General features: G+C 50.0%; 1 protein-coding gene across 5 annotated transcripts in view; it reads right to left on the reverse strand.

Moving 5' to 3' along the window:
* The window catches only part of FAM184B (family with sequence similarity 184 member B), an 80,108-nt gene that overhangs the window by 49,177 nt on the left and 11,646 nt on the right, over positions 1-19,285 (reverse strand). For 4 of the 5 annotated variants that reach the window (XM_077301467.1, XM_077301468.1, XM_077301469.1 and 1 more), the window contains exons 2-3: positions 8,409-9,149; positions 593-728 (exon numbers count right to left, since the gene is read on the reverse strand). In XM_077301467.1, the coding sequence (XP_077157582.1) occupies positions 593-728; positions 8,409-9,149 (877 nt within the window). The remainder of the gene's footprint in view (positions 1-592; positions 729-8,408; positions 9,150-19,285) is intronic. The other variant, XM_077301472.1, reaches the window with a different exon arrangement.

Below are 19,285 nucleotides of genomic sequence, written 5' to 3' on the forward strand. Positions count from 1 at the left end.
ACCCATGTTTCCAACAGCCCTGTAAGGTAGGCCTGTGTTATTTCTCCCACATCATACAAGGATAGATTCAGAGGTAGCCCAACAAAACCAGAATCCAATGGCACCTTTAAGACCAACAAAGATTTAGTCAAGGTGGGAGCTTTCGAGGGCAAGCACAAGTGCACAAGTGCTTGCACTCAAAAGCTCATGCCTTGAATAAATCTTTGTTGGTTTTACAAGTGTGACTGGACTCTGTTTTTGTTTCCTACAAGGAGACTCAGTGAGTTATGCAAAGCTGGTTTATGGCTCAGGGGAGATTTCTGTCTGTTTCTGTACCTTCACCCAACTCTTCCTCCAAGGGGGTCTGAGTGGCATACAAGGTTCTTCGCCCTTTCCCCATTTATCCTGAACCCCCCTCCCCTCACCACGCAAAGTGAGCTGAGCTGAGAGAGGGGGACCACCCCCAAAGCACCTGGTGAGCTTTTTGGCTCAGCTGGAATTTCAGCCTGGGTCACCATCTTCCTTTTCTGGCACTCTGTGTTAGTTCTGGGGACTCCCCAGCTCACCCACACAATGCTCCTCTGGCTCTCGAGAACTGCATGCTTTTCCTCACCCGTTTTCTGCAGAATTGCATTATCCTGTCTCAGGAGTCTTTCTTTGGCTCTCGTCAGCTCCTCCTCCAGGGTTTTCATGGTCCTCTTTGACTCCATAGCCACTTGCTGGGCTTCCCTGAGCTGCATTTCCAGGTCCTGTAAGCACATATTAATGTTCTACAAGCCTGAAAGGACTGCCATGGCCCTTGCTGCTCAGGGGGTACTCCGCACCGGGCTTTTCATCCTTTCCCAGCTCAAATAAATCCCTCCCATCTACACTGAATTAGATTTCCATTTTGATTTTGGACGCTTTAAATTTTCCCTCTGCAGCATGCATGATTGATCCAAAGTGACCCTACCTTTCCCGTGCGAGAGGCAGAAGGGGATATAAGCCTCAATATTTAAAAATCCAGCATCTGGAAGTGTGCAGATTTTTGCTCTTTTCGAATTAACTTCCTTCTCCATGCCTTGTAGCAAAGCAGTCTTCCCTGATTGGCCAGGACGTCAGTTCAAAGTCTTCCTGGTTCCCGGTTGCAAGGCTTCCCTTAAAGTGACTGTGCTCCTGAAGCCCTAACTTCTCTCAGCAGAGATTTGCCTCTTGTTATTTCTCTCTCTTCTGCTGTCGCCAATCCTCCTCCACCCACCGGTTCAAGAAAAGAAAGAGACTCCTGCTGTGCTTGTCTCCCCTCCCCATTCTGAGCTTTCCCAATCAAGTGAACACTTTCTGTTTCAGTTGGGGAGGGGGGGACAGAGGAGGACCCAAGTTCAAATCGATCAGGATCCACAACAGAAAAAACAAAGTATGTGCAGAATCAGCCCTGTTCTCCTCATGGGATCAAGCTTGTTTTCAATTGCAGTGACACCCAAACCACACAATCACTGGACTCAGCAACATCCATTGTACCATCTCACTCACTTGCTGATCTTCTAACACTGCATCCACCGTTACATGACAGCAGTGCCATTCCGTTCTCTGCACAGGGTAAACAGGCCGAACCATACCCCAGATGAAAAATGGAGATAAATCTAACATTGAAAACCACAAAACTGAGAGATCTGTAGGAGCACATGTCAACCTTTCAGGACATTCACTGAGGCACATGAAATGAGGGGTGTGGGGGGTCTCCTCCTATCACTTCCCCTCTCTTCTAGGACTGCCCCAGTTCTATGGTTTCTGATCCACACTCTAACCTCCAGTACCAACTTCCTAGATTAATGGCTGACTACTAGGGGAAACTCCATTGTTACTCACTGTCGTATATAGGCCGTGCCCACTGTAGCTTTCTCCTTGTGGGTTAGTGCCAACCTGTACCAACAGCTAGCAAGCACACTTCTATTAATGACAACTCTTCTACTTCCAAGAATCTTTAACATGCTATTTTATCAGGTGCAAGCAGGTTCTGTGGACTTCAGTGCTACCTGTTCATATTTACAAGAAGAAATGGCCTCCGCTGTTTTGTAAGATTAGCTCACCAAGATTCGGAGAGCGGGATCCTGCCTTAGCCACTGACATCCAGAAAATGCTGCTCCTGCACATTGAGCTTTTCTGCCTCACTTGTAAGTTTCTGTTTCTTCAGGTGCATTTCCCCCTGTTCTCCATGTATTCTGCTTCCTCTAGTGGTTATACTGGCTTATGTTCAGCATAGCTCCCTGCAGATTTAAACAGCAGGTTTTTATGCCAGACACAACCTGGTGTAATATCAAGTAGACCAACAGAGGGTGCTGAAGACGTGCAAAAAGACCCCTACCCCAAAGAAACGGGAACTTACAGGTGAGGAAAATGAGGATGCTGAAAAGCCCACTATTATAGCTAATCCTTAATTACAAGCAATGTGCATGCTGGGTACGTTTTATTTCAGGAATGGATTATTAGGCTTGCAGCAGCCTAGTAAGCAAAAGTGAGATCTGAATCACAGCCCTCCCAGCAGATTCTCTTTGCTACTTAATTACACCAGCTTTATAATAAGCAATAATTAATAATTTACACCAGTCATATGCTTCGGGTTGCTTCAAGTCCAAGAAAGGGAGAAACCCACTGATAAACACTGGTGGTCTTATCTTTAATCTTCAATATCTATATATCTACATAAAATAACTTTGCCGAAAGAATTAATTAACAAGCAGAGCTATTCAGTCACTGGATTGTCCTTGCTAGAACGCCTCATCCTACATTTCCTTCTGGGAGAATAAAATCTCACTGGATTGAAGGGAGCCTCTGCCAAATCTACTATAAACAAAACAAGATTTTTGTGAGGAATGTGTACAATCTGGGAAACGGCATTCCACGTAGCCCTTCTATTCTGGTTGGCCATAATTTTGTTAGGGAACTGTTGCTTTCCTTGGTATCAGTTTGGTGCGGTTGGTGCGGTTAGGACCAGGTTCGATTCTGCGCTCCCCCACATGCAACCAGCTGGGTGACCTTGAGCTCGCCACGGCTCTGATAAAGCTGTTCTGACTGAGCAGTGATATCAGCGCTCTCTCAACCTCACCCACCCCACAGGGTGTCTGTTGTGGGGAGAGGAATGGGAAGGCAACTGTAAGCTGGTTTGAGCCTCTTTCAGGTAGGGAAAAGCGGCATATAAGAACCAACTTCTCTTTTTCTTCTCCTACCCTGCATGAGCTGGAATACAAGGACAGTGAGGTCATTCACTTTGTGTTCATTTCCACTCTTGGAAATCTGCTTGTTGGGAGAGTTCTTTCCATTAGTTCCCCAGCAAATACAGGACTTGGAAACAAAGACACAAGCAGGTTTCCACTGAGGACCAGGAAGAGTTGCCATGCCTGGAGATCTGGCCATGGAGTCCACCCTCCAAAGCAGCCATCTTCTCGAGTCTGGAGATGAGTTTTAATTCCTGGGGATCCCCAGTTCCCACCCAAAGGCTGGCATCCCTCGGCATTATAGTGCAAGCAGGGAACTGAGACTAGGGCATCAGCTTGACCCTGACCACCCTTCAGGGCTGGTGCCCCCCCAGAAACAATCCCAGGAAGCTCAAGGGCCAGCCTGCCTTCAGATGTCCCAAGACATTAAATCAGGGACTCAACTTGCTCTCTGTCCTTGGCAAACACACCTAGTCCTAATTACATTGGCCCAGCCTAGATTTAGGTTGCTTTTTATCAGAGGGGTAGGTGAAAGAATTTGGAAAGAGTGAGACAAAATGCCGGGAACTGGTTTTATTCCCCTGGATGCTGCCAGATGAGTCAAGGCACTGAATGTCAGGATTGTAGAATCTCTGTCATAAATTAGCCTGAGTTCCTCCATGTCAGTTATATTGCTTTATTGGGCCTGGCGCCTGCTTGCCCCAGGTCTTGTAGTTTTTCTAGCTATAAAAATGAGTAGTGATGTTATGCTAACCTTATCTTGTTGTGGGCTCTCGGGGTTGTTGTCACCTCCTCAAGGTTGTGAGAATGAAATCCTGTTTATGTTACACATATGTCTTTTCTCTTCTGCCCCCTCCCTTGGGAACTGTCAAGTTTTGGGCGGGAGAAATGTATTGATAAGCTGAGGCAAATCTGGCCTCTGGTCAGATTTGACTTCTCAGTCGCTTACGTATAGTTCTAATCAATAAAGCTTTTTATTATTAAGAAGCCTGTTGTGAGTTTCCTGTACGTCTGACATTAAGTCAAATCTCACAACTCCTTTCACCTGCCAACATGCAGGGCAAAGGAAATACTTTTACAGAACAAGGAGAGGGCCTGGATTGGGACCTCTCCCAGGGCGACGGAGCCGGTGTGGGTCCGTACAGCTCGGGCATGCTCAGGGCCGTGGAGGGAGCAACTCCTGGACCCGAAGACTTCTTGGAAAGGCACGTCACCGAACGCAGGCGTTTATCGAAGTATGACCGCCCAACAGGGGATGAGCAGTGGCCGGATCAACTTGGAATGCCTAGCTACGGGCTGGAGCCCGCCGGTGAGACGCAAGACCTGCAGTACAAGCTGGGCAGAGTGACCAATTGGCTGCAGGACCTCTCGAGTCGGCTAGATCCAGAGGAGCAACGCCAGACACAACGCCTGCTGCGAGAGGTGCACGGCGGCACACGCGAGCCCAGTGGTCGGAGATCGGGAGGTCTGCCCACCCTGCGGGAGCGCGAGGCAGCAGCGATGCAGGCGGCCGTGGAGGCCGAGGCGGCGGCTCTGGCGAGAGCACAGAGAAAGGGCGAAGATGAGGAGCGCGAGGGCGCCGGCGGAGGCGGTGCAGCGGACGGAGCCGGGGCGGCCGACGGCGCGGGAGCAGCGGACGGAGCAGCGGCGGCGGCAGCAGACGTTGCGGGAGCGGAAGCAGCGGCGGCGGCGGCGGCACGAGAGGCGGCGGCAGCGGCCGCGCGAGCCGCGGAAGCGGCAAGGGCTGCAGCGGAGGCGAGAGCGGCAGCGGGGTTGGGACGAGGCATCGGCCGTGGTGCGAGACCCCCGGCTCCGGCAGATTGGGGCCAGGGACGTCTGCCTCCCCACCTCCGGGGAGTGGAAATGCGGAGCACCTACAAATTCAAGGCTAAATTTTCGGGGGACCCCGCAACTTTTCCCTCGTTTTTGGTGCACCTCCAAGCCTACATGATGGACATGGGGTTCACTTTTCATGATGACGCCGAGCGCGTGCGCTTTGTGGGGGAAGCCCTGGAGGGGAAGGCAGTGAAGTGGTTCATGGACTTGTACCGTTACAACCCACGAGCCATCCGCAATTACAACCATTTTTTGCGATCCATGCACCAGATGTACGTGGAACCGTTTGAGAGGGAGACGGCAGAGAAAAAGCTCAAGGCCCTGAAGCAAGGAAAATTGTCGGTGGCTGAGTACGCCAGAGAATTCAAAGAGCTTTCCTCCTCGGTGCCGGACTGGACCGAGCCCCAACGCGTGCTCGCGTTCGTGGGGGGCCTCTCAGGGGACTTGTCCAGCAAATGCCTCCTTTTGGACGACCCCCTCACGGTGGCCGGATGGGTCCAGCTGGCCGAGAAGATGGAAAACCGTCTGGAAAGGGCCGCAGTATTCCAGGGTCTTGCAGGGAAGGCAGGAGTGAAAACCTCTACACCCGTGAAAGCCAAGCCGAAAGCGAAGTTGGAGCCGACTGAGCGCACTCGGTGCATGGAGAAGGGGCTGTGTTTGGGTTGTGGCCAAGCTGGTCATTTCCTCGCGCAATGCCCCTCGAAGACGGTGACCGGGGCGAGGGATTGAGATGGACCCAGGCAAAGTGCGGGATTTGCTGGCTTGGGAACCTCCCCGCACAAGGAGACAGCTGCAAAGTTTCTTAGGATTTGCAAACTTTTATAGAACGTTCATCCCCAGTTTCGCCAAGGTAGCATTGCCTCTCACTGACTTGTTAAAGACAAAACAGGGGGGGAAGGCGGCAAGCCGCCCTTGTGCGCCGCTCCAGTGGACCTCCCAGTGTCAGGACGCTTTTGAGAGGCTGAAACTGTTGTTTACCTCTGAACCGGTGCTGGCCCATGCCGACCCTACTAGGCAATTCACGGTGCAAGTAGATTTGTCGGATGTAGCAATGGGGGCAGTGATCCTACAAGAGGGGGAGGATGGGAAGTTGCACCCGCTGGCCTATTTGTCAAAAAAGTTTTCCGGAGCTGAAAGAAACTGGGCGATTTGGGAAAAAGAGGCGGCTGCAGTGAAATTAGCCTTGTCCACCTGGAGACATTGGTTAGAAGGGTCCGCAGTCCCCTTCGTAGTATGGACGGACCATAAAAACCTGCAGGCGCTCAAGCAGCCCCGCTCGCTCTCAGCGAAGCAGATGAGGTGGGCGGAGTTTTTCGCTCGGTTCAACTTCTCCCTTAAGCATCTGCCGGGCAAAATGAACTTTTTGGCGGACGCCCTGTCGCGCTTGCCCCAGTACAATAGCAAGCGTGACCCATTGGTGGATACAGTTTTTACCCCCGCCCAACTGGGGATGGCCGCAGTGACACGCAGCCAAACAAAGCAAGGAGCGTCAATCCCGGGGGGCTGGGTTCAGAAGGAAGTGTCACAGGACTCTGAATTCCACTCCCTCCGCCCAGACCTAACTGAAAAAGGGGGGTTGTTTTTCAAAGGCGAGCGGCTCTATGTCCCAGGGGCGGCGCGAGGGGACGTTTTGAAACTCTGTCACGATGCAAAAACCGCTGGACACTTTGGGTTTGTGAAAACTCTGCACCTGGTCAGGAGACATTACTGGTGGCCAACCTTACGTAAGGATGTAGAAAACTACGTGCAAGGGTGCCCCACTTGCATCGTCTCCAAACCTGCTGGTGGGAAGAAAAAGGGATTGTTGCAGCCCCAGCCCACCCCCTCCCGTCCGTGGACTGATGTCACAATGGACTTTATCACGGACCTACCTCCCAGCCAGGGGAAAACCGTCATTTGGGTAGTAGTGGACGCATTTTCCAAGCAAGCCCATTTCATCCCTTGTGCTGGCCTGCCTTCAGCGGCCAAGCTGGCCTCGTTGTTTGTGACCCACATACTACGCCTACATGGGATCCCGGGGCGCCTGCTCACGGATCGGGGCCCCCAGTTCGTTGCCAAGTTCTGGCGGGAGCTCTTGAGACTGTTAGGGGTGGAGCAAGCCCTAACCTCGGGCTATCACCCGGAGTCGAATGGCCAGACTGAAAGGGTGAATCAAATTCTTGAACAATACCTGCGCTGTTTTGTCAACCACCAACAGGATGACTGGGTTGCCCTGTTGCCTCTGGCTGAGTTTGCCTACAATAATGGGGCCCACACCTCCACGGGTGTGTCCCCCTTTAAGGTGGTGTACGGTACGGATTTAGTGGCTGCCCCTACCTGGGAGCTGGAGTCCACCGAGGCTCCTGATGTCAGCAAGTGGGCAGAGACTATTAGTGCAGGGTGGCCAGTAATAGTTGCAAGCCTCGAAGATGCAAAATGGGCTTACAAAACCCAGGCAGACAAGAAAAGGGTACCAGCGCCCGCCTGGAAAGTGGGTGACTTGGCCTATTTGTCCACAAAGAACTTGCGTTGCCAACAAAAATCAAAGAAACTTGGCCCCAAATATGTGGGACCCTTCCAGGTTGTGAAACTGATTAATGCTGTAACTGTGGAACTTGCTTTGCCAAAAACTTACAGGAATGTGCATCCGGTTTTTCATTCCAGCCTGCTGCGGAGAGCCCCTACCCCGGATGGGTGGCACCCCCCTCCAGCTACACCGGTGCCAATTTACATCGATAAAGACACCCACTATGAAGCCAACCAGATTTTGGACTCTCGTATGCACAAGGGCCGCCTCCAATACTTGATTGATTGGAAGGATTTCCCCTCAGGGGACAAAGAGTGGGTTGAGGCTGTGAATGTGAAGGCGCCCCGCCTTCTCCGGGCTTTCCACCGAGCTTTCCCCGACTGTCCTCGCCCTGTCGATGCGGGCTAGGAGGGGGAGGGAAGTTTGTTTTAGTGCGGAGGGATGTCAGGATTGTAGAATCTCTGTCATAAATTAGCCTGAGTTCCTCCATGTCAGTTATATTGCTTTATTGGGCCTGGCGCCTGCTTGCCCCAGGTCTTGTAGTTTTTCTAGCTATAAAAATGAGTAGTGATGTTATGCTAACCTTATCTTGTTGTGGGCTCTTGGGGTTGTTGTCACCTCCTCAAGGTTGTGAGAATGAAATCCTGTTTATGTTACACATATGTCTTTTCTCTTCTGCCCCCTCCCTTGGGAACTGTCAAGTTTTGGGCGGGAGAAATGTATTGATAAGCTGAGGCAAATCTGGCCTCTGGTCAGATTTGACTTCTCAGTCGCTTACGTATAGTTCTAATCAATAAAGCTTTTTATTATTAAGAAGCCTGTTGTGAGTTTCCTGTACGTCTGACACTGAATGAGATAAAATTTACAAGCATATGTGCAAGAATGTCACGTTCTACCTGCATTGTTTCCTCCAGCTTCTGGGAATGCTTCATCAGATCGTTGATACGCTGGCCTTTGGTCTCCAGATCAGCCTCCAGCTTCCTCAAGTGCTGCTGTGACCCCACTTCTTGGGCCTCAACGTTTCCCCTGGGCTCCATCTCCCTTTGCTGCCCCCCTTGGCCTGGATCATCCTTCTGCCAGGGCTCTTTCTCTCTCTCATGGGAGGCTTGGAGCTGCCTCGCTCTCTCGGCATATTCTTCTACTAATTTTTGGTTCTCCTGCTTGAGGGCTTCTGTCTCCGTGATCAAAGTCCACATTTCCACACTGCCCTTTTCATTTAAGTTCCCCTCGAAGTTCAGCTTTTCCCTCTCAAACAGCCCTTGTTCATTTAAGAGACCGTTTGACTGCTTGTTCGAATTCCAGGCAGTGTTTTCAGAGTCCGGGTCCATGTGCAGCACCTCCTTGGGGGGCAAGATGTCCTCCTTCTCTGTTGGTGACCCTCTCTTGTCATCCAGCTTCCTGGATGTGGCAAACTCATTTGGGGCCTCTTCTTTCGAGTGCCTGCACTGCTCCAAAGCTTTCTCAAGGGCCTGGATCCGCTGCCGGAGCTCTTCTTCATTCCCTACTTCCCTCTTGTAGTGGAGGGCGGCTTCCCTCGTCTCCGCAAGGATGTGTTGAATCTCCTCTTGATGAGCCTCCTTGAGAGCTTGGATGCTGGCCTCATGTTCGTCATTTTTCATATTCAGAGCATAGATCACCTGCTCCCACAAGAGAAACAAAAAAACTCTTGTTATATAAGGCAGTACGCTTTCAGAAGGCCTTTATTACGAAGTCAAGAAGCATAAAAAAATACTTCACACACATGGGATGTCAGACAGAGCCTCAGGGTCTCCTGAAATTACAGCTGATATCAAGACTACAGAGATCAAAACAAAGTGATTTTGGATCACAGGCAGTCTTCAAGCAAAGGCTGGATACACATTTTTCTTGGATGCTTTAGGATGCTTAGGGCTGATCCTGCGTTGAGCAGGGGGTTGGACTAGATGGCCTGTGTGGCCCCTTCCAACTCTATGATTCTGTGATTCTTTGATATTCACCGTCAACCTCAATAAAACAGTCCCCTTTTTCTACTGCTTCCACCTAATTATCTGAGGCCATTCTCCTATCTATCAAGTTTTGTCATCCCTGAACATAGGAGAATATTTGTGCTATTTTGCTATGATATGCTCCCATCTCCTTTCAGGGGAGGCTGATTTAAAATAACACCTATTTACAAGTGATTATGTATCTGTAGAGTTTCTTTTGGCGCAGAGTGGCAAGGCAGCAGAAATGTTGTCTGAAAACTCTGCCCATGAGGCTGGGAGTTCAATCCCAGCAGCCGGCTCAAGCTTGACTCAGCCTTCTATCCTGAGGTTGGTAAAATGAGTACTCAGCTTGCTGCTGGGGGGTAAACGATAATGACTGGGGAAGGGAATGGCAAACCACCCCATGTTAAGTCTGCCATGAAAACGCTAGAGGGTGTCACCCCAAGGGTCAGACATGACCTGGTGCTTGCATAGGGGATACCTTTTCCTTTAAGGATAAGGATGAGAGTACTGAAACATCAGAACATATATTAATTGAATGCCATTCGTGCGATCAAACTGGAAGAGAACTTACTTCATCTTCCCCACAAATTAGGCTTAATTCCGAGAATTAAAATCATGCCGTCAGATAAAAATATTGAACTCTCCTCTGCCGTGGCTAAATTTGCACGGAGGGCACCTAAAATGAGGAAGGCCTGGGAAATACCGGAGTGGAGATAGTGTTATTAAAGGTAAAGGTATCCCCTGTGCAAGCACCGAGTCATGTCTGACCCTTGGGGTGACGCCCTCTAGCGTTTTCATGGCAGACTCAATACGGGGTGGTTTGCCAGTGCCTTCCCCAGTCATGACCGTTTACCCCCCAGCAAGCTGGGTACTCATTTTACCGACCTCGGAAGGATGGTAGGCTGAGTCAACCTTGAGCCGGCTGCTGGGATCGAACTCCCAGCCTCATGGGCAGAGCTTTCAGACGGCTGCCTTACCCCTCTGCGCCACAAGAGGCTCTTCTTGTGTTATTAGGTGCACTGTATTTTAATTTGAAATTTTATTAACTTCCATGATTGGGAATCTTTTCCTATCTTAATCTTTGTATATCTACTGTATTTGTATTGTAATGTAAATTCTGGTCTAAAGGTAAAGGTATCCCCTGTGCAAGCACCGAGTCATGTCTGACCCTTGGGGTGATGCCCTCCAGCGTTTTCATGGCAGACTCAATACGGGGTGGTTTGCCAGTGCCTTCCCCAGTCATTACCGTTTACCCCCCAGCAAGCTGGGTACTCATTTTACCGACCTCGGAAGGATGGAAGGCTGAGTCAACCTTGAGCCGGCTGCTGGGATTGAACTCCCAGCCTCATGGGCAAAGCTTTCAGACGGCTGCCTTACCACTCTGCGCCACAAGAGGCTCTCTAGGGTTGTATTAATAAACCAAAGGCTTTGCCAAAGACTACAGAGATCAGTTCCCGAAGACAAAATGGCTGCTGTGGAGACTGGAGTCTGTGGCCCTGTCCTCCTGTCCTCCCCCGACTCCACCCCCAGATCTCCATGAGTTCCCAGAACTAGAGTTGGCAACCTTCTGGTGGCGAGAGGGGAGGACAGACAGATGGGATCTGGCAGGCCTAACATATACACACAGAGGCCCCTTCCCCATTTCCACTCTAAACTGGATGTTCTCCATCGTTGGCCTGGTTCCAAGTTAAGCCGTATTGGGACAAATACAGCAAGTGTCATCCCCTTAACAAGTCTCTGAAGTGCTATGGCCTTTCCAAATACACCCCTTTCTCCCCCCTTTCTTCCTCACGCTCCCCTACCCGACGGTTCTAAGTTGAGTGATATGACGCTAAAGAGCCAGCACAGTGTACGAGCCAGCTTGTTGTCGTGGTTAAGAGCCGCAGCCTCTCGTCTGGAGAACTGGGTTGAATCCCCCACTCTTCCTCCACATGCAGCCAGCTGGGCGATCTTGGGCCAGTCCCAGTTCTCTCAGAGCTCTCTCAGCCCCACCAACCTTACAGGGTGTCTGTTTTGGAGAGAGGAAGGGAAGGCGATAGGAAACTGCTTTGAGATTCCTTTGTTGATGTTCTTCCACTGAGCCATGGCCCTTGGCTTATGCTGAGTCAGACCCTTGGCCCATCAAGGTAAGGGTCATCTACTCAGACTGGCTGTGGCTCTCCAGGTCCTCAGGAAGGCCTTCTGCATCATCCCCTGCCTGGTCCTTTCAATGAGAGATACTTCCAGGGATTGAACTTGGGACCTCTTACAGATAAAGCAGATGCTCTTCCACTGAGCCATGGCCCCTTGGCTTATGCTGAATAAGACCCTTGGCCCATCAAGGTCCATCATCTACTCAGACTGGCAGCAACTCTCCCGGGTCTCAGTCCAAGCTCTTTCACATCACCTTCTCCCTGTTCCTTTTAAGTGGAGATGCCAAGGATTGAACCTTGAACCCTCTGCACGCCACTCACTCAATGGCTGAGCCAAAGAGTGCAAGCACTCAAAAGCTCACACCTTGAATAAATCTTTGTTGGACTTAAAGGTGCTATTGGACTCAATTTTTCTTGTGCTACATCAGACCAACACGGCGACCCACTTAAACCTCTCTTAATAGAATATCACTATATTGCTTTGCCATTGTAACAATAGGTGCAGGCAGTTCTCTGAATTCTCAACTTTGATTTGAAAAAGTCTCTAGACTTTTCTGTTGGGGAGGTATAAAGAAAAAGGCATATCTTCACAAAGGAAAGGGTTTGAGGCTCTTTTTAAAAGGCAGGAATTCCGAAGAACTGTTTTTTTGTACCCTGCTTTTTATTACCCGAAGGAGTCTCAAATAGGCTTACAATTACCTTGTATAAATCTGTTTCTCTTAAAGGTGCCAATAGACTCAAATTGTGTTGCATTACTTCAGACCAACACGGCTGCCCACTTGAATCTCCCCACAACAGACACCCTATGAGGTAGGAGACAGCTCTGAAAGAACTGTGACTGGCACATCTCTTGTTAGGATGTAATATCAATGAAAACGCTAGAGGGCGTCACCCCAAGGGTCAGACATGACTCGGTGCTTGCACAGGAGATACCTTTATCTTTACCTTTAATATCAATGAAACAACATTTTAGGGCCAATTTTCAAATGCAACTGCCCTGGTGGCCTAGGTGCCGCTCCTTGACCTCCCCCTCCATCCTTAGCTGGCAGGAAAATTCCAGGTCCACTCTGAGCAGATGATATGGTAATCCAGTGGTCTACAACCTTTTTATCACTGGGGACCGATCAATGCTTGACAATTTTACTGAGGCCCGGGGGGCGGGGGGGGGGGTAGTCTTTTGCAGAGGGCTGCCGCTGCCTGAGCCCCTGCTCTGCTTGCTTTCCCGCCGGCGCCCCTGACTTCCTGCCGCCCACTGGGGGGCGCTGCCAGCAGCAGCTGCACAATGCCACGCCGAGGGGAAGCCCCAGCCATGGCAGCCATGGCCGAAGAGCACCAAAGGTGAGCCGGCGGCAGAGTGGCAGGGCAGCCCCCGGGGCAGCAGCCGGGAAGGAGGACAAGGAGGAGCCGCGGCCTGGTACTGACTGATCCATGGACCAGTACCGGTCCCCGGACCGGGGGTTGAGGACCACTGTGGTAATCCTCACTCTTACTACAGCAGGGCTGAGAAGGATGTTGCCCAGATTGGCCACCTACTGAAATTAAGAACATCTGAGAACCAATGATAACAAAACAAAGGGAGTGATGTTTGGTAATGGTAGACCTACATTCAGATGGTTGATTAACTCAAGAGAAATTGAACAATGCCATCAATGAGTGGACAGACTCCCCCAAGGAGGCTACCAGCTCTAGGTTGGGAGATTTTGAGGGCTGGGAAGGGACCTCACCAGAATATAATGGTATAGTCCACCCTCCAAAGCAGCATTTTCGGAAAGGGGGCTGATCTTGGTCATCTGGAGGTCAACTGTAACAGCAAGAGATCTCCAGCTGCCACCTGGTGATTGGCAACCCTGCCCCAAGAGTGGATTAATGGGATGAAGAGATTTATGACATTCAAGAGGCCCTTGAGGAGAGGTGACCCTGCAAGGGCCTCACATGCCTTCCTGAACAGGCGTTCCTATAGACCAGGAGGCTCATGGGAATTGTAGCCCATGGACCTCTGGAGAGCCACAGTTGGCCCACCCCTGCTAGAAGTGAAAAAGAAAGTAGAGAAATTTCAGTTCAGTATGGAAGTCAGGCCATAAGTCCCCAGCACTGCCCAGGAAGTGGCAGGTGTCAAGGGGCTCCGTGTTCTCTCTCCTGAGGAAGTGTAGATATGCCTTGGTATTTTTCCAGCAGTCACACAAAGTGTCAGTTCATTGCTGTGTTACGATTATCGGATTCCTCATGTCTGTCATCCATTATGCAAAAGGAGCAGATGTGAGAGTAAGAGCCACATGCATTATGCTCACTCCCCAGTGATATTTAAAGACAGGAGACTTAGTAGAAATAACATGAGTTCTACGGCTAGATCTGGGAACATTCTGGACAAATTAACAGTTGCAAAATAGAGGCCACAACATGTTCGAGGAACAGAGAAACAAGTGCCTCAAACTGTGAGTGCACTAAGGATCACCCCCTTGTGAATTCTCCCGTACCAACATTTTCTTTTTCTTATATATCCAAAATAAATTGACTGCCTGGACTCTACATCCTAAGAGAGTAACAACGAGCGGAAGTATGTGATTCCCACTTAATTATTCAACAATGGTTGGAAAATAGCAGTAAACTGGATTAAATAATTCTAATGCCACCAACAAGGAGTAAGGGGTCAGGCAATTTGTCCAGACAGCATGGCAGACTGAGAATATTATTGCATAATGGAGCTGTCAGACTGTGAGCTTGGGGGGGGGGGGCGGGGGGGAGGGTGTCGGTCCCTGTGCAAAGGATTACAGAAGGCATGGCAAGCTGTTTGGAGCCTGTGTGCAGGGAGGGGCGGTCTAAAAATCAAAATATAATAATAACAACCACCATCACCTTCTCCTCCCCAGCCATCCAAAACCCTTCCTCCTTTGGACCCTAACACCCTTTGCCGCCAGTAGGGTTTCAGTGACCAAAGCGTTTCCCATTGTCACGGCTGAACTTCTCCTGGTTTAAAAAGTCCCACTTGTACACCTTCATAAACTCAGCTGCCTTATTGCCTGGGTGGCCGACCTTTCTTGAGTCCAAGGGCCCCTTCGGGATTCTGTTTCCATAGTTGTCCTTCTTCTCCGGGTCTCCTTCGTATTGGCCTCTGGAGGTCTACTTTGCTTTTGCGCCTGGGCATCCGCACATGTAGTTTCTAAATGCCAATACCAAGGATTTGAGCATTTCCGCACATCAATAAAAATAGCGTTATGCCAGCTGAATGGCAAAGCACTAAATTTTATCATGCTTCCTAGCCCCACCTCACCTTTTCTGCTCTCTTGCCTTCGTCTGCTACCTTTTAGCGCATCTCACCCATCACATCTGCTGCTGGACGTAGCGGAAGAGAGCAACGTGCCTTATACGCATCGTGCTTCTGCCTGTCAATCAATTCAGGCAACTTATCCCAATGTCTAACTTCTTGGAGCAACGAACAGGAGGAAATGCATGCAGGCGATGCCAGAAATAAAAGAATTTTTTTTCAGAGTTGCAACACAAAGTGTACCTCTCAAAAGTTTCCCCTCCCCCCCCCAAAAAAATCAGGAACAATATTAATTTTTAGATGTGTCAAAGGACTCATGATCCCATAAGGGGTGGCATTAAAAAAGCACTATGCATAAATGATTCCATGAATAGGCACTGCAAAGTATGAATTTTTACACAATAAAATTAGCAGGCTCCGCAGGACCTTTAAACAGTTGGAGAAAGGGGATTGGTTGCATGAATTGATTGACAGGCGGGTCACATATAAGGTGCATTGTTCTCTTCCACCATTTCTAGCAGCATATATGGAGGTTGAGATGCGCAAAAAGGCAGCAGACAAAGGCAAGACAGCAAAAAGGTGAAGAGGGGCTGGGAAGCATGATAAAATTTAGCACTTTGCCATTCAGCTGGCGTAACGCTATTTTTACTGATGTGCGGAAATGCTCCTGCTTGGGTAGTACTGCCATATTTTGCATTCACGACAATGATATTCCCAAGTGACATTTTATATTCCCTCCCCCCTCCTGGAATGGTATAAGTCATCCGCTCATCCACAGGGGTATACTCGAGGACACTGTTGGGGTGGGGCCACCGGTGATTCTCAGGGGGAGGGGGAGGTTTATTTATTTATTTATTTATTTATTTATTTATTTATTTATTTATTTATTTATTTATTTATTTAATATACTGCCTTCCCCAAAGGCTGAGGGCAGTTTACATGAAACAGGAACAATACAATTAACTCAATTTAAAGTGATGTGGTAACAACAGGAATAGTAACAACAAGATAATGATAGTAATAAACACTGTAGAACAGTAGAATACTAGAACATGGATCAACTCGTACTAAAGCCCAGTGGTTTGGGCAGATCTGTAATGATTGTGGGAGGGAAAGTTTGAGTTCCTCTTAACCGCAAACCAAAATTTCAGTCCATTTTCCTTTGCCCAATCGAATGCAGTAGCAACCAATCTCTCTTGTGGGTCCCACTGGTTTATTCCTGTTATTCCTGTCACATTAGTCTTGTGAGAACTGACCTGTCAGCATCAAAAGAGCTGTACCAGCAGCACAACTCATTAGCTGAGTAAAAGGTGTCTTGAAAAGGTGTGGGAAAAGATTTTAAAAGATAAAGAAAAAGCGCTGAAGGACAGGGAAACTATCCTACTTTGATGGGCAGCAGACAACACTCACAGATATATCAAGGAGCACTCTGGTCAACAACTGGCAGGAAACAGGATCGGTTTGGACCATAGGGATACAAGATGGGAGCTCAGTACATTCCCTGCTTTTGCAGCCAGTGTAAAATTGCAATGACCTGGCAAGGTGGCAAAAATGGCCAAAACCTAGTAAACGAGGTTCAGGGTGCTGTAACAATAGCAACAAGTTAGGGAAGGTTCAAAACATGAAAAACAGTGCTCCAGGCTGCTCTGAGCCTGTGATTGGCTAGCCACAGCTGAGACTATCTACTGGCTGTGGGCTGGAGGGAAGACATTCTGGTGTGAAAGAGGGCAGATTCTGACTCTTAGCTGATAAACTTCTCTGAGGAGAAACCAGCGCAGGAGTGGGCAAACTGTGGCTCTCCAGCCATCCATGGCCTACAATTACCATGATCCCCTGCCACTGGCCACCCCTGCTCTAGTGAAAGAGCAGTGTTTTCTATTGAGAGCTAAACCACCCAGTGTCTGGACAACTAGAGCAGTTATCTGGCAATGAGAATTTGGGGAGTCAGGTGGCTCCCCCCAAATTAGGCCAAAGTGGAGGGTGAATCCTTCTAAGGAAGAGAAGGAACCGTGGCAAGTTAGGAAGGGGAATTCAGGGGTGCATTTCCTCGGATATGTGTCTGTGAGGTAGAGCTCTAGTCACCTCAGAAGGTAGTGGACCACTAAAACCAGGGGTAGTCAAACTGCGGCCCTCCAGATGTCCATGGACTACAATTCCCAGGAGCCCCCTGCCAGCATTTGCTGGCAGGGGGCTCCTGGGAATTGTAGTCCATGGACATCTGGAGGGCCGCAGTTTGACTACCCCTGACTAAAACAAACGTTTTCTGGTATAAAGACCGTGAAGGAACCTTTCAGTGTAAGGAAACTATAACATCTGAAATAAAAGCCTGTAACTAAGTACTAGAAACTGTGAAATAACTGATTTTTTGAAAGTAAATTGATTCCTCATTCACACTCAGGTTTCCATGAAACGCTGGGGCTTGACGGCCCTGGAAGGGTCTCCTGAACGGGCGGGAGTTATCGTGATATGACCATATCTGGTCATTCTGACACCCCCCCATGGCCAATGATGGTGGGAAAGGAGGGGTCCTCGGGTGGGCATGTACACAGCTATATTCCCCAACCATATTCTGCACAATCAAGTCACTTCTGGAGTTTCTGGAAGCCTAAATAATGTTTCAAGGGTTTTTCAACAGTAAAAAAAAAATTGGGAAAGGCTGTTTTAACTACCCTGTTTGTTGGTAAAAAATGCCTCGCGACCATTTTGACCAAGGGTTTTTGTTAAGAAAAGATGGTTCTACACATTCCCAAAGAGTTACAGGGCTGAATAAACCTAGAAAGATCTAAGAGAGACAGGGTGGTCTCTGCTGCTGGTACAGCCAGCTTCATACGTTAACAAGGGAAACCATGCTACTAGGCTAATTCAGTCTCTGAGGAGAGCACCATTTCTTTTGTGAGGAAAAATTTACCTCAATGTGGGACAGTCTAGGACAGGGGTAGTCAAACTGCGGCCCTCCAGATGTCCGTGGACTACAATTCCCAGGAGCCCCTGCCAGCGAATGCTGGCAGGGGCTCCTGGGAATTGTAGTCCACGGACATCTGGAGGGCCGCAGTTTGACTACCTCTGGATAATTCCCTGCTTTTGCAGCCAGTTTAAAATTGCAATAACCTGGCAGGGTTATTCTTAGCTTTTCCTGAGAGTTCAAAGAAATAATGAGAAAAAAGCTTCTCTTCTAGACTACAGGAGTCTTGACAGTCACCGACTAGCCAGCGAGCAATTAAACAAGTGCCTGTGAAAGCCATATAAATCATCCAGTGCTCATTCTGGAATGAAATGATGGATCTTGAAATCTGGCCTACCAGCTGCACTCACCGTAATTGCAATCCGTACTGCTTACCCATGCAAAATGTCTCAAGGAGAGATGCATTAAAAGGGTCTCAACCTCCGCTGCTTAGGATGAGAATTTGAAATAGTATATCTTTAAACCTCCCCCCGCTCCGGAGGAGCAGGAGGAATAAAGGAGTAAGGGCTGGTGGGGAGGAGTTAGGGTGGGCCCTGTCTGTGATAAAAACTCATAGGGCCCAGTCAGGAGCCGCGAAGCGGCTCCTGATTGGGCCCTCCGAGTGTCACTCGGGGGCCAAGCAGCCAATGGGGAGCCTCACAAAGCGCGGCTCCCCATTGGCTGGTTGGCCCAGCCTCACCTGGCCCCGCCAGAGAGTCACCGCTCAGAAGAAGCAGCCTTCCCCAGCGGTAAGTCCTCCGGCCGGCTTCCCCTCGCCCACGGAGCCTTCTGCCGGGCTATGGGGCAGGCTCGCCAGTGCTTGGGTCCGGCAGAAGGCCACAAAGACCACTCCCGCCGTCCCGAGCCTTCTGCCGGGCCCTGGGGCAGCCGAGACTGCTCCTCGGCCCGGCAGTAGGCCTCAAAGCCTGCCGCCGCCTTCCCGAGCCTTCTGCCGGGCCCTGGGGCAGGCTCGCCTGCGCTTGGGTCCGGCAGAAGGCCACAAAGCCCACTCCCGCCGTCCCGAGCCTTCTGCCGGGCCCTGGGGCAGCCGAGACTGCTCCTCGGCCCGGCAGTAGGCCTCAAAGCCTGCCGCCCCTGTCCAGAGCCTTCTGCCAGGCCTTGGAACAGCCGAGACTGCTCCTCGGCCCGGCAGTAGGCCTCAAAGCCTGCCGCCGCCTTCCCGAGCCTTCTGCCGGGCCCTGGGGCAGCCGAGACTGCTCCTCGGCCCGGCAGTAGGCCTCAAAGCCTGCCGCCGCCTTCCCAAGCCTTCTGCCGGGCCCTGGGGCAGCCGAGACTGCTCCTCGGCCCGGCAGTAGGCCTCAAAGCCTGCCGCCGCCTTCCTGAGCCTTCTGCCGGGCCCTGGGGCACAGCGGGCTTAATATCTAGTATAAATATAAAACAAATATGTTGCCGTGTATTGTAATGTTAAAGCAGAATGAGAACAAAATTTGAATATCAGTATAAAGAACTG

This window comes from Paroedura picta, chromosome 10 (genome assembly GCF_049243985.1).
Source record: "Paroedura picta isolate Pp20150507F chromosome 10, Ppicta_v3.0, whole genome shotgun sequence".
In the NCBI taxonomy this organism is placed as follows: domain Eukaryota; kingdom Metazoa; phylum Chordata; class Lepidosauria; order Squamata; family Gekkonidae; genus Paroedura; species Paroedura picta.